This window comes from Pseudovirgaria hyperparasitica (genome assembly GCF_010093815.1).
Source record: "Pseudovirgaria hyperparasitica strain CBS 121739 unplaced genomic scaffold EJ05scaffold_9, whole genome shotgun sequence".
NCBI lineage: Eukaryota > Fungi > Ascomycota > Dothideomycetes > Acrospermales > Acrospermaceae > Pseudovirgaria > Pseudovirgaria hyperparasitica.
Window position 1 is genome coordinate 1,241,255 of NW_022985557.1, and position 13,061 is coordinate 1,254,315.

The window sequence follows — 13,061 nt, forward strand, 5'->3', positions numbered from 1 at the left end:
TACCTAAATGGCACAAACGAGCTCGCTTCGATACATTGAACAGGATGAATTAGGACATTCGTACTTTATGGCCCAAAACATGACTTCACCACTCCACCTCAAATTTCAGTCACAGATGGATCAGTAGTAAACGGCGGTAAAGAGTGGGTAGAGACACTTTTGTTCTGAAGATTGCACTATCTCGCTAGCTAAATTGTGGATGTGGAATTGTGGGAGGGGTATAGCATCGAGACTGTATAGTACAAAATCGTAAGCAAAGTGTAGTATAAGGCCAGATCATGGTTTAAATCCAACAGAGTTCCACCAAGACGCGTGCGTCGTACGGCCGGCCCATTTTTCCAAAGGCTGTTCTCAACCCGACACCCCTAGATCGTCGTATGTAGATAAATAGCCAGACCATCGTACAACAACAAAAGAAACAATAATAGATCATCGTACAACAAAGGGAAGAAGTGTCGGGCTTATATTTACATCAGAATGTAGAAGCTTGCATCATTAAAAGTCGTAATCTGTCAAGGCAGTCCGACAACAGCTAGACCTCGGTGGCCGCCCGCCTCTTCCAGAATTTCCACTCAGCTTTCTGGTTGTTCTTGTTCGCAGCACCGGTTGGCAGTCGCTGAGTAGCAGCAGGCGGTACTGGTGGTCCCGAGTTCCGTAGGAAGTCGGCCAAGTCGCCGGTTTCAGAATTGGTGGCGCCCTGGCGCGGCGAGACAACTCTCGCATCGCGTGCGCCTGTAGCCGACGACTGCTTCGGACGAGTCATGCGCGCCGCGGTGTTGGCTGGGGGAGGATGCGCTGCAAGTGGGGACAAAGGTGGTGAGCGCACATCTTTGGGATCATCATCGTATGGGACGCGTTGACCGTTTGATGAAGATGCAGTGTCGTTCAGCCTGCGAGGGATAGAGCCAGCAGTGACAATTGGCTTGGGCTCGTTTTGCGAGGGAGGATCGACATTCCGAAGAAAGTCAATCAGGCTCTCTTCTTGACGTTGCGTTTGCTTTGGCAAGGCGGTGAGAAGGTCCTCATCTTCATCGTCGGAGTAGTCAATTGCGTATGGGTCCTTCACTCGACGCCTTGTCCGCGTGATAGTCGGTCCGGAGTCCGGCGATGACGTAACAGCAGCAGCGGCACCACCACCACCACCACCACCACCACCACCACGATTGTTGCTGGTCTGTTGCTTGGGTGAGGTGGAGTAGGTGGGTTGAGAGACCTTGGGGGCTGGGAGCAGCCCGGTCCTGGAGTTGTTCGTAGTGCCAGACGTGACCGATTCTGGTGGAGTGCCGTGATGGTCGGAACGGTCGCTATACATGTTGTTGAACTCGTCCGAGTCCATGGTGGTGCGGAAGGGGGCAACTGTACGGGCAATGCGGTGCTCTCCAGACTTGCCGCTTGGCGGGCCCTGCCGGATAAAGTCGATCAAGTCGCCGCTACCTTCGTTGGGGCTAGATGGGCCTCGAGGCTCGAGTTGCACACGCGGCCGTGCCGTCGGACCGTCATTGTTGACCTTGGTGGCGTTGGAATTGTTTGATGCCGAGCGAGCGCGCGCGGAGGCAGAAAGACGCCGCCCTATCGAGCTCTTGGAATTTGGCGAGGCAGAGAGAATAGGTCGAACCTCTTCGGTGTCGCGGGCCGGGCCGGTTGACCGGATGAAGTCTGCAAAGTCACGCATCGAGTCTGTCTGTACGCGCGCATCCCTCGCAGTTGGGCCGCCAAACCTCCTCGGATATGCTGGAGTTGGGCGCGTGTTTGAGGGGACTCGCGGAAATGACTGCTGCTGTTGGGGCTGCTGTCGGGGCTGTTGTCGGGGCTGCTGTTGTGAAATCGACGTCGGTGTGAAAGTATCTGGTGCTGGGTGCTCTTGGCGATGAACAGTGACCTTTGTCGTAGGTTTCGGCGGCTCACGCGACATTGGAGCACGACCCTATTCACTTCGGTTAGCGACTAGACTTTCTCTAATTCATCCAGGCTGCTCGGTACTTACTTCCATTTCACGCATGCTTGACGGAGTGAGCGTGTACTTGACCGTTTCCTCGCGACTGACTAGCGAGTCGAATTCTTTCACTCGGTCCTCTTCTGACATCCTGCCACTGAGTCCTCTAGGTCGCGTCTCTCCGTCAAAAGACCCTGCTTTATTCAGGATGGACGAGCCGACTGAAGTGGACTGCGAACTGGACGATATGCGCTGCACAGCAGCCCTCTCAGGCTCATCCGACTGGCGCTTTGATTTGCTGATGCTGGAGATGCTGTTGTTCGAGCTTCTATCGCGCGATTTGTCTTTGGAAAGAGAGCCCGAGGTTTGCCTTGTGCCCTTTCCGTTGGTCAAACTATGTCCCCTGGCCAACTCTGCCTGGGGAAAGCTTTCGTGCACGGGTGAAAGAGTCACGCTGCGAGACGTGGAACGCGGGGCGAATTGCTCGGATATTGGGCTGATGTCACTTGCACTGGAGCCCGTCTTTCTCAATGCCAGAGGCGCAGGAGCTAGATCACCGGGTGCCGGCTGATCGTTCTCTTGTAGATAGTGTTCAACATTCGGGACGTCTTGCAAATCAGATCCGTTCATGTTCGCTGAAAGCAAGTCGAGATTCTGTGCAGCTATCGGGACGTCGGACGTTCTCGCAACACCAATCTCTTCTGGGTCGTGTGCTGCAGCATGATATGTGGACGACCTTTTATTTTTGGTGTACTTTTCAGTGTTGGATGCGGATCCACTACGAGTGTTGTATGACGGACTCGATCGCTTAGCGTATGGAGCACCAGCTGTTTGCGACTGCACCCTAAAGGGGTCATATTCTTCATCTCCGTCTTCATCACGAGGCGAGCTCTGGGGGGAGACTCCGACCACATGTGCCTCCGGTTGCGGGGTTGTGTCGCGGGCGAAGACGCTGCCATGTGCATCCGTGTTAGGCACAACACGCTCTCTCGGGCCATGCTGCTTCACAAGGTCTGACTCGCTGACATACGACTCTTCTTCTGGTGTGGGTTCCATTGGTGTTTCAAAGTCGGTTGTAGGCGAATCCTGCATCTCAGCAACACGGTACAGCTCATACGGTATCCTCAGCGGCGGAGGCAGCGAGACAGGGCGTTGCCGCGATGTTCGCGAGGCGACAGGCTCTTCGTCATAGAAGCGAGATGGCGGTGGCAGGAAGGAACTGTGGGGACGTTTGGGAGCGTGCACAGCCGGTGTCAAGACTCCATCATCATCAACGTCATCGTCGTTGATCTCCTTTGCAAGACCCGGAACTTCGATTTCGTCAACATCGCGTTCTGTCATGGGCAAGGGTATGTTGGCAGCGATTTCAGTTTCGGTCGGGATGGGGCCCGGCTCTCGATCCATTGACATCCTGGAGCCTTCCTCATTTGACAGGACGGATTCGTCAAAGCTTGGCTGGTGATAGAGACCGCGGCTATAGCGGCCACCAACGGGTCTTCTGGACATTGGAGAGGTATAGCCTGCGGAGGAGCGCGAACGCTTCCTCCAGGTTCTCCAAAGCCTGCCAAGTAATGGATTAAGAGCAATCTTCTCGGCATCGTGCTCCTCAATCACCACTCTTTCGACGGGCCGCAACTCAGGTTCGTTGTCGGTAGCGCTAGAGACGCTTTTCTTGCGCTTGTTCGCCGCGCGAGTAAAGGCAGCTTGGCCACAGACGTTCAGTGCCTGCTCTGCAATGTATTCCACAACAGAAGTGAGGAAGATGGCGGCAGCCCACGAGACAAGGCTGCTCTGTGCAGATGAGGGCTTCTTGCCGACGGTCTCGCCTTCTTGCCTTTCTAGCTGTGCAATGTATGTTTCCTCGTCCTCGTCCTCCATCTCGCCGAGTCTGGTGTAGACCATGACACGTAGACGTGTTCTCTTCCATACTTTGACTAGTTCCCACTTTGGCTTTGGGTCGTCATCATCATCGTCCAGAGACTCTTCCTCATCGCCGTCTTCAGGCTCTCCGGCCAGGAGATCTTGCAGTTCCTGGTCGGCATTTGCGATTGCTTCCCTTGCCAATTTGGGCTTGAGAACCTCTACGATGGCCGGTCGGATTGCGGAGAGGGTGGAAGACTGAGCGGTGGAGAGGAAGGTGAAGAGGAGGTTGTCGAGGAAGGAATTGACGAGAGTCAGAGCGTCGTCTGAGAAGAGGGCGACGTCCTCGGTTGGGGTGGAGTGATCGTCCAGGCCGAGCTGCTCGCGCATCGAGGCATTGTGCTGGTCGGTGACGATCTGAGAGGCGGCAGCGACGGCGACGTAGGCTGGCGGAGGAGTCACGACCATGGATGGAGGAATCATGAGGCCAATGGACATGGAGGATCTTTCGCTGCTGAAACTGGGGGCTCTGCTGGAGCGCGGCGATATGAAGTCGCCATTTTCAGATTTGGCGTTGCGGCTCATGGTGGTAGTGGTGGTGGTGGTGGTGGTGGTGGTGCGAAAAGTGATGTATCACCAAAGAGATTGGTCACCCGGGATGCACAAATTGCATGAGAATATGCGGGTGGATTCTCGTGTCCAAGTGGTTGGTGTGGCGTTTCTCTGGCCAGATACAGGGCCGGTCAGTGTCAGCAAGGCCGCGATTGAATGTGTAGAGAGAGAGAGAGCAGAGGAAGGACGACGGCGAAGAGGAAAGAAGGAGAGAGGCCTGCTCAGAGAGGGAGAGAGGAAAGATGCGAGTCGGACGATCAAGAAGCCATTTAGCAGACGAAACGATTCGAAGGGACGAGATGCAAGAGAGAAGATAGGAGTTCGGGTGGCTTGCGGAATGTTTGGAGGCAGAGACGCTCGCACCGACAAAGAGTCCGGATTTGGGACCCAAGGAGTTTTGTATGGATAAGCGGGCGCAAGGCCTAAGGGAAGGCAGCGCTGAGGGGGAGGGGGGGCGGAAGTAGTAGTGAGTTCGGGCCTAATGCAAGCAGCAGAGCTAAGGATAGTCAGGATAGTCAGGATAGTCAGGGTAGTTGGTCGAGGGCAGAACAGTAGGGATGAATTAGGTTTCAGTTAGGATGCGACAAGGGTTCTTCGGTCGAGGCATAATGATACACAAGAAGCAGAAGGGTAAGCAGGGTGTGGAAGAATATGTGGTATACATGTATATATACGTGCACAGCTAAAACTAGATAGCGCAGCACCACCAAAGCTGACAACCGACAAGAGGCATTTACAAAGAACAGACAGGATAAGCATATGATAGTGACGAGGAGGTAGGCTGCATGCAATTGCTCTTTGTGTGCAACATGTTTTCATTGTCAATAGGCACCAGGGAGGAGGATGTCAGCGAGTCGGGATGTGATAGGCTGGTGAATTGAGTGAGCAATGGGGTAGAGAGAGTATGAGAGAGAGTAATAAGAGTAGCAGTAGTAGCAGTAGTAGCAGTAGTAGCAGTAGTAGCAGTAGTAGTAGCAGTAGTGACAGAGTGGTAAAAGGGAGTTAACGCAGAAGAGTAGTAGTAGTAGCAGTAGTAGTAGTAATTAATTAGTGGTGTAGTAGTATAGTGTAGAGCAAGACTCGCCAAGTCAGCCCCACAGTGTCCGGCATGCGACTCAGGCGTGCGTGCGTGGGTGCAGGGTGGTGCGGGTGCGCAATCCGAGCTGACATCCTCCTGCCCAGGCTGGACCTTCAACTGGAATTGAAGATTGAAGCCTCCACCTTAATCTGCAGCTGGGCACGACTGCACTCATTATTAACCACTCACTATGACTATTGCTACCTTGTAAGAGTCAACTGGTGAGAGGCACACATGGTACAGTCGCATGATGCTGCTGCAGCTGGCCTGGTGTAATCAAGCAATGTGCCGCAACATGAAGCTGCATCAGTGTCGTTTCAGGTACAGGAGCAACAAGCAACAAGCAACAAGCAACAAGCAACAAGCAACAAGCAGCTGTAAGGGGGCCATTCAAGTTAGCTGTGCTGCAGTAAGTTGCAGTGCCGGGGTGGTAGAGATGATTATGTCATGTCTACTGTCTACTATGAGGTTCCTAGTGCATTACCTGCCTCGACGGGCTCTCTAGCTCTAGTGTGGTGTTGGGTGGTGTTGGGTGGTGGTGGGTGATGGCGTCTGCACGTCCCCTGGCTTGGCCCGTCTTGCTCTCTAATTACTGCTCTCTCTCTAGCTGATAGCAACAACATATGCCTCTCTCTCTCTCTCTTCACTCTCTCACATTATTGTCGCCTCGTTTTCGTCTTGCTCTGTCACTCCATCACTCCCCAACTCTCCACCTTCTTATCTACTCACCCAGCTCGCCCTCTTCTTACTCCTCTTTCTCTCCCTCTACACTGCACTTCTGCCAGCAAAGGTCTCAGACCACGTCACATGTGCTTCTGTCAGCCATGCCCGCATAGACTTTGCTAGTTGCGCCGCTGACTCGTCGTCGGAATGTCATCAAAGTTAAATGGCAATTCCGCCTGCCGTTGTCCATCTTCGGTCCAGCTCCCACGAACTCCTACCTGTTTCCAGTCAAGCTTGCTTTGCCGGTGTTGCTCTCGACGAAAAAGCCATGCCGTCTTGCCAGCACTGCGTTTTCCTCCGATCTTCACCGCATTGCCGTGATCGCCATCATCTTTGGCTTTTTTGATATGCACTTCGCATCCTCTGATTCCGTACCTGATGCCATATTAAGTTGAAAGAGCAACGGCCAGTTGACAAATCAGACGGCACACTTCACTACGATATACCTGCTACAACATGTGCCTTGAGATCGAGCACACGAAAAAACAACTCAGCTCTTGCCCGACGTCGTCATCATGGCCATCTGGGACACGGTACAGTAGCTAACAAAAGACATGAGTAGCAGCAGCGGAGACGTAGGTTTGCGGCACGAAATGAAAGCTATAGCTGCTCGACACCACCAAACATGACATCCAGAAGGCTCGATGGAAGCCACGACAATGCGAATTGTGGATCGATACAACGGCCAATCTCGCGTGCGCCTCTCCTCGGAGAGAATGAAACGTTCCACACTCTCTTATTATATAAATATAGCCTATACCCAACACCACAAAGAAGTTAAGAAAGCATAAATCAAGGCAGACTGGACAAGAGACCAATTAAAGACGCTGATATCCAGTCTAGCGAGCGAATGGTGCGACGAATCCACGCGAACGCTGTTGCGCTGCTACTGCTGGTGCACGGCCATCCAATCCTCACTTGCTCTGCAATCTGGGGTATTTAGCTAGCACGCCTCCTCCCACGTGGCTGAGGTACTGCAAGAACGGTTGAGTGATGACGAAGTGGGAAATTGCCCTTCAGCCACGTGCAAGTAATTCTTTCTCTATATCAACAAAACGGCGCGACACTACTTGATCCTGTTCAAGAACGAAGGCAGTAATCTGTTTGTGCGAGACAGTCCAAATATCATGCACACTTTTTCACGCCTGATGCTGCCCTGTTGCGGCGCTGCTAACCAGCCTCCAGAGTTTGATCAAATCTCTGGGATAGCGTTGCTTTCGGCGGCATCAAGAATTTGTCATTCTATAAACAGGAAAGTCACTGCCAGCAAGAGCCTGTCGAGTACTGTCTGCATCAAGAATGTCTTCCCGACCATGATGGATGAGAGATGTGCAAGGACGGGCAATGACATGGGCTAATTATTGCTCATGCGGCGCAGTCGGGTAATGCAACACGTAGCACTGTAGCAGCAAGGTACCGTTGGCATGTATCAATCAAATAGGTAGGTGTCGAGCATAGAACGTGGATGCAGAGTGTCTGGATGCGAATGATTGATGTAATGGAGCCATCCGATGGTAGCAGGATGGCAGCAGCAGGATATCGTGATGAGGCGCTCAAACTCGCAATGTTTATTCCAGGGGAGAGTGCCGGGTGCCAGTGGGTACGTACCTCGGCCATCTACAGTACTACTACTACCATGTAGGTATTACGTGCGGCTATCAATCAGCAGTAGCCAATGAGAAGAGCGGGATTGGGGAATAGATAAGGACAGCGGCAGACTAGACCGCTTCCATCACACGTCTGGCCAAGTTTGTCAGTGGGTGGTGGGCCTGGCGGATCAGGCAGTAGAGCGGTTTAGCAGTCCCCACGCTCAAATCCGGTAAGTGGCGGCCTTCACTTTACCACACACTTTACCACAATGCCGCTGCGATGTCGGGGGCTACCAGGCAAGATGTTGATATTCTCAGGTAAAAATAACTGTCCCTAGCCTCTGCCATGGCCACACTTGGAGTAATAGCAAATGATAACAGCAGACAAAAAAGTGTTCTACTAATTACAGTAGTCACAGGATTCAATTCGAATTGTTGAGGCCACGTCTCGGGACATGTCTTGCTAACCTTAGTACCTTAGTACCTACGTAACACACTCACTCCTGGATAATGCCGCAAAAAGCAGCAGTCAAGCGAGGCGAGGCGAGGCGGTTACCTGGAAGGAAGCCCCCACCGGTTCTGCGTCCAATGACAGCCAGGCATCCATAGCCCTAATTATCCTATAGACGCAGTTGATCTACGAGAATGGGAGTCCTGATTTGATTAGTTGCCTTTTCAATAAACACACAAGTTCCCTCATCAAACTGGACTTGGTTAGAGATGGTGACGGTGTGATAGTCATATACATATAACAGGCCGGGCATGACGACGATCCGGCAGCAATCAGGGGGAGCGAGAGAGAGAGAATAATGATTGTGTATTGTGTGCTGTTGGCTTTGATGTCCTGGAATTATCATAAAAATCACAAAGAACCCTGGAGCCCGCAAGTGATAGTACCCAGGTAGTAGTAGGAATAATAGTAATAATTAGAGCAGCTGTGTAGTGGTACTGTATGTAGTCCGGCTCCACTCAGCTGCTGAACCCTTTTCCCGCTTCACCCAGAACAAAGCCCGGATGCAGCGGCCGGCGCCCCAACATCTTCCGACAGCTAACCCCTGGTCACCTATCGAGCCGTGCGCCAAATAATACACAATACTGTACACACACACACACGTACTCTCTCTCTCTCTCTCGCTCTCTTTTTACACTGCCTCAGCTATTTATCACACTGCCCACGCTCCTCTTCGTCTTCTGGTTTCACATTCATCCATCTGTCTGACCAGTACCCCTACCTCTCTCTACCCAGTTACACGGTTACCGCTGATAACCGCTGCTGATACCTGCAACTTGTCCCATATAAACTCCACCGCTACCCCCCACCTCAACTCTCATTCCTACTCTCACCACTTTCTCAATCTTCTTTTCCACCTTTCCCTCACAATCATAACCACAAACCTCAATCACAATCACCATCATGGTATGGAGTTGATCACGCGAGCACCTGCCAGCCGTGCATGGACTCTAACAGAAACACACAGGCCGAATCAACAATCGTCTCCAACACTGCTCTGGTAAGTCGCCTACCACCACCTATCCTGGCTTGAAATTCCAGCTCTGGTCGGTCTCCGCTAATTGCTTATTTTCTGGTGCAGCTTGAGAAGTTCGCAAAGCTCGACCAGAGGGGCTCCGTCATTGCAGAGTATGTCTGGATCGATGCCTCCAACGGTGTGCGCTCCAAGTGCAAGGTGAGCAGCTTTCTTCCCTTCTCCCTTATCTCGCACACACACTCTTTCTCTCGCTCGCATCCCACGACACAACCTCGACACGTCCAGGCTATGACCGCATCGTGCCTATCCGACTTTTTTTTGGCGGCCGATCGGCAAAGAACCAATCCCACTTGGCCGCAAGCCACACTACAAGCTTGCCGAGGACCTCGCGAGCGAGAATCGCTGGTTGTGGAGGGGCATGGGCAGCTGGCAGCTGGCAGCTCGCAAAACGATCCTCCAGTCGGCCCACACACACACACACTTTGCTCAACAAGCGATGAAAGCGCCGAATCTCGTTGCTTTTGGCCGCTTGTAGCTCTCGTGTGGTTTGTGGGCTGTGGGCTGTGGGTGTGGGTGTGGGTGTGGGTGTGGGTGTGGGTGGGCGCATTTTCGCACATGGCCTACCCACGCGCCGATAAGAAAAGTATCGTCAGCTATCGGTAGCCACAGATGCCGCCTCGCCGCCTCCCCTGCGTGCGTCGCCGCTGTCCCTCCCTGCACCTCCATGTCAAGTGCGCACGAGAATTGCTCGAGTCATGCTGGAAAGTGGCACAAACATGTTATGCACCTGAACTTCGTGCATGCAGTTGCTGACCTGAACTCCTACAGACTTTGACCAAGAAGCCATCCTCGGTCAAGGACCTCCCAGAATGGAACTTTGACGGTTCTTCGACCGGCCAAGCTCCAGGTGACAACTCCGATGTCTACCTGCGCCCGGTCGCCTACTACCCCGACCCTTTCAGACTAGGTGACAACATCCTGGTCATGTGTGAGACGTACATGTCCGATGGCAAGCCCAACGCCTACAACTTCCGCCACGACGCGGCTGTCATCATGGAGGCTCATGCCAAGCACGAATTCTGGTTCGGTCTTGAGCAGGAGTACACTCTGCTTGGCTTTGACGGCTGGCCGTACGGCTGGCCCAAGAACGGCTTCCCCGCTCCTCAGGGTCCTTACTACTGTGGCAACGGAACCGGCAAGGTCATGTGCCGTGATATCGTAGAGGCCCACTACAAGGCCTGTCTGTATGCCAAAATCCAAATCTCCGGTACCAACGCCGAGGTCATGCCCGCCCAGTGGGAATACCAAGTCGGTCCTTGCGACGGCATTTCTCGTAAGTCTGCTCCTGACGATCCCATCCTATGCGCGTCATCACCACACATTCTGACATGAATACCAAACAGTCGGTGACCAGCTCTGGATGTCACGTTTCCTCCTCCACCGTGTCGCCGAGCAGTTCGGTGCCAAGGTCACGTTTGCCCCCAAGCCCATCCCCGGCGACTGGAACGGTGCCGGTCTGCACACCAACGTCTCCACCAAGGAGATGCGTGCGGACGGCGGAATCAAGGCCATCGAGGCTGCCATGGAGAAGCTGGCCGAGCGCCAGGTCGAGCACATGGAGGTGTACGGAGAGGACAACCGCCAACGCATGACTGGCGCTCACGAGACTGCGTCGTACGACAAGTTTTCGTGGGGTATCGCCAACCGTGGCGCGTCCGTCCGCGTCAACCGCGCTGTGGCCGAGGAGGGCAAGGGATACTTTGAGGACCGCCGTCCCGCCTCCAACGGAGACCCATACCAGATCACCGGCATAATCGTCGAGACTCTATGTGGCAAGGTCAAGGGCGCCGACATGGTGCAGGCAGCCAAGAAGGGCGAGGCAGTTGAGAACGAGATGGTCGTCCCGATTGCGAAGCCGTAAATGCATTTGTGAACATTGGCGCATCTGGTTCTTGCTCCCAATCGGTTTCCTTGCCCATATCATATACCTAATCCTTTGCACGTCATTCTCGACCCTCGAATGCTAGGTTCTAGCCAACATGGATGGAATCAGCATGCATATCCACACCCCACATCCCACATCCCCAGCATCTACCACCATCTCCGTACAGGTAGCTGTACGCTAGCGCATAGCGCCTAGACTTTACGGACATGTGTCCACCAACATGCGTCCACATGCTGTATGTAGTAGCCCGAATGAGAAGCATGAATTCACCTTTTCGTCTTGTTGTCTTGTGCGTGACCGTGTGGTATTGTTTGTGCACGCTTGGTCTGTAGGTCTGCATGGACGGAGACTCGTTGGTTACTGCGCGGAAGCGGAAGGGTTTCTGACGCGGTCGCGGTTCATCTTCCGAGCCGAGGCTGCCGACTTGCACCCACCATCCATCTTGAGATCTCGGATTTGGGCTTTCCTTGGCTACGGCTATCAACCATGAAAGACTATCAAGGGCTATTAAATATATATTGATCATTGGGGGTTTTAGCAAAGTAGAAGATGTAGATGATAAAAAAAGTAAGATAACAGTCAGCAAGTAAGTACCCCCTTATGAAGAAGAAAGAAAAGATAGATAGATATACGGATAAAAAAGTAACGCTTAGATATAATCCAGCCCTAATCTTGAAAGCATTTCATGGTGGATGGACCTTCCCTCGCTCGCATCTGCTACTGCTAACAATCCAATGAACCAAAGCCCCCAACCCAAACTCCCCTCTTTCCCTTCCACAACAAGAAACCACAAAACAAAACCAAAGCCTCAACACCCCCTAAACTAAACCCTCCCCCTAACCCCCCACCCAACCTTCGCCCCCCTCGCCGCAACCAAAAACGCCCCCCCAACAACCCACCCCGCCAGCGCACACGCAAACGCCCCCGTGAAATCCGATCCGTCGTCCGGTCGTTGTCCTCGTCGTCGAACAACAATAACACCGATCAGGCTGGCGCAGATGGGGCTGCCGAAGAGGATGCCGACGCCACAGGCTGCTAGGGCGACGGCGTGGCGTTTGGAGAGGGTTGTTTTGGGGTTGCCGAATGATTGGGAGTGCAGGTCGAAGCGGTCGAGGGTGGCGAGGAGGAGGGGGAGGAGGGGGGTGGTTAGGGCGTAGAGGGTTGCTAGGGTTGTTGCCGTGGGGGGGAGGGGGAGGGGGGTGTATTTCTGTTGGGTTTGTTGTTGTGGTGTTGATGATGGTGATAGGGGTGATGGTGTTGTTGTTGTAGGTAGGGCTGGTGGTGATAAACTGACGGCATCAAGCGCGATCCACACGGCGAGCACGACGGCGGAGAGAAAGGTGCTGGGGAGCAGCGTGTTCAGGGGCCCGGTGAGGTGGTGCGCTAGGAGGCCTGGGATGGCGCTTGCGAGGAGCGAGACGGCGAGCATGAGGATGAGGATGAGGATTGCGTCGTCGGGGGCCTGGCGGAGGGAGAGGGTTGCGTAGGATACGATCTGGTTGGGGTGTGGGTTAGTTTGTTTGTTTGTTTGTTTGTTGTGTGTGTGGCGTGGCATATCGTATCGTATCATGACAGCCCTACCAGACCAGTCCAGAACGACAAGACAAGACAGGACACACAGGAAGATAGGAAGAAACTCACAAAGTACACCGGCCCCAGCCACCCAGCAAACACAAACCCCAGCCCAACAACAAGCAGCAAAAACGGCCCGTCATTCCGCATCGCCTCGTTCCGCGCCCGACTCGGCGCAAGCCCCTTCTTCAACATCTTCCGCCGCCACCTGCTCATCCGCGTCTCCCACTCCTGTCGCCGCCTCTCCAGATCCCCATCCCCA

General features: G+C 53.6%; 3 protein-coding genes across 3 annotated transcripts in view; 1 reads left to right on the top strand and 2 right to left on the bottom strand.

Annotated features, from left to right (window-relative positions):
• Positions 1–532: 532 nt before the first annotated feature.
• EJ05DRAFT_501272 (uncharacterized protein) lies at positions 533–4,378 on the bottom strand (the record flags this gene model as incomplete). The annotated part of the gene is made up of 2 exons (XM_033747099.1): positions 533–1,924; positions 1,985–4,378. 2 exons carry the CDS (start codon positions 4,376–4,378, stop codon positions 533–535), a joined length of 3,786 nt encoding a protein of 1,261 aa, XP_033600201.1.
• A 3,350-nt stretch (positions 4,379–7,728) lies between these two features.
• EJ05DRAFT_501273 (uncharacterized protein) lies at positions 7,729–11,203 on the top strand (the record flags this gene model as incomplete). Its single annotated transcript, XM_033747100.1, has 5 exons — positions 7,729–7,806; positions 9,274–9,306; positions 9,388–9,480; positions 10,111–10,615; positions 10,686–11,203. 5 exons carry the CDS (start codon positions 7,729–7,731, stop codon positions 11,201–11,203), a joined length of 1,227 nt encoding a protein of 408 aa, XP_033600202.1.
• Positions 11,204–12,050: 847 nt separating this feature from the next.
• Positions 12,051–13,061, bottom strand: part of EJ05DRAFT_538888 (uncharacterized protein) — a gene marked incomplete at its 3' end in the record, with an annotated part of 2,089 nt that continues 1,078 nt past the window's right edge. The window contains exons 2-3 of the mRNA XM_033749485.1: positions 12,869–13,007; positions 12,051–12,722 (exon numbers count right to left, since the gene is read on the bottom strand). Coding sequence (XP_033600203.1) covers positions 12,051–12,722; positions 12,869–13,007 — 811 coding nt within the window. The remainder of the gene's footprint in view (positions 12,723–12,868; positions 13,008–13,061) is intronic.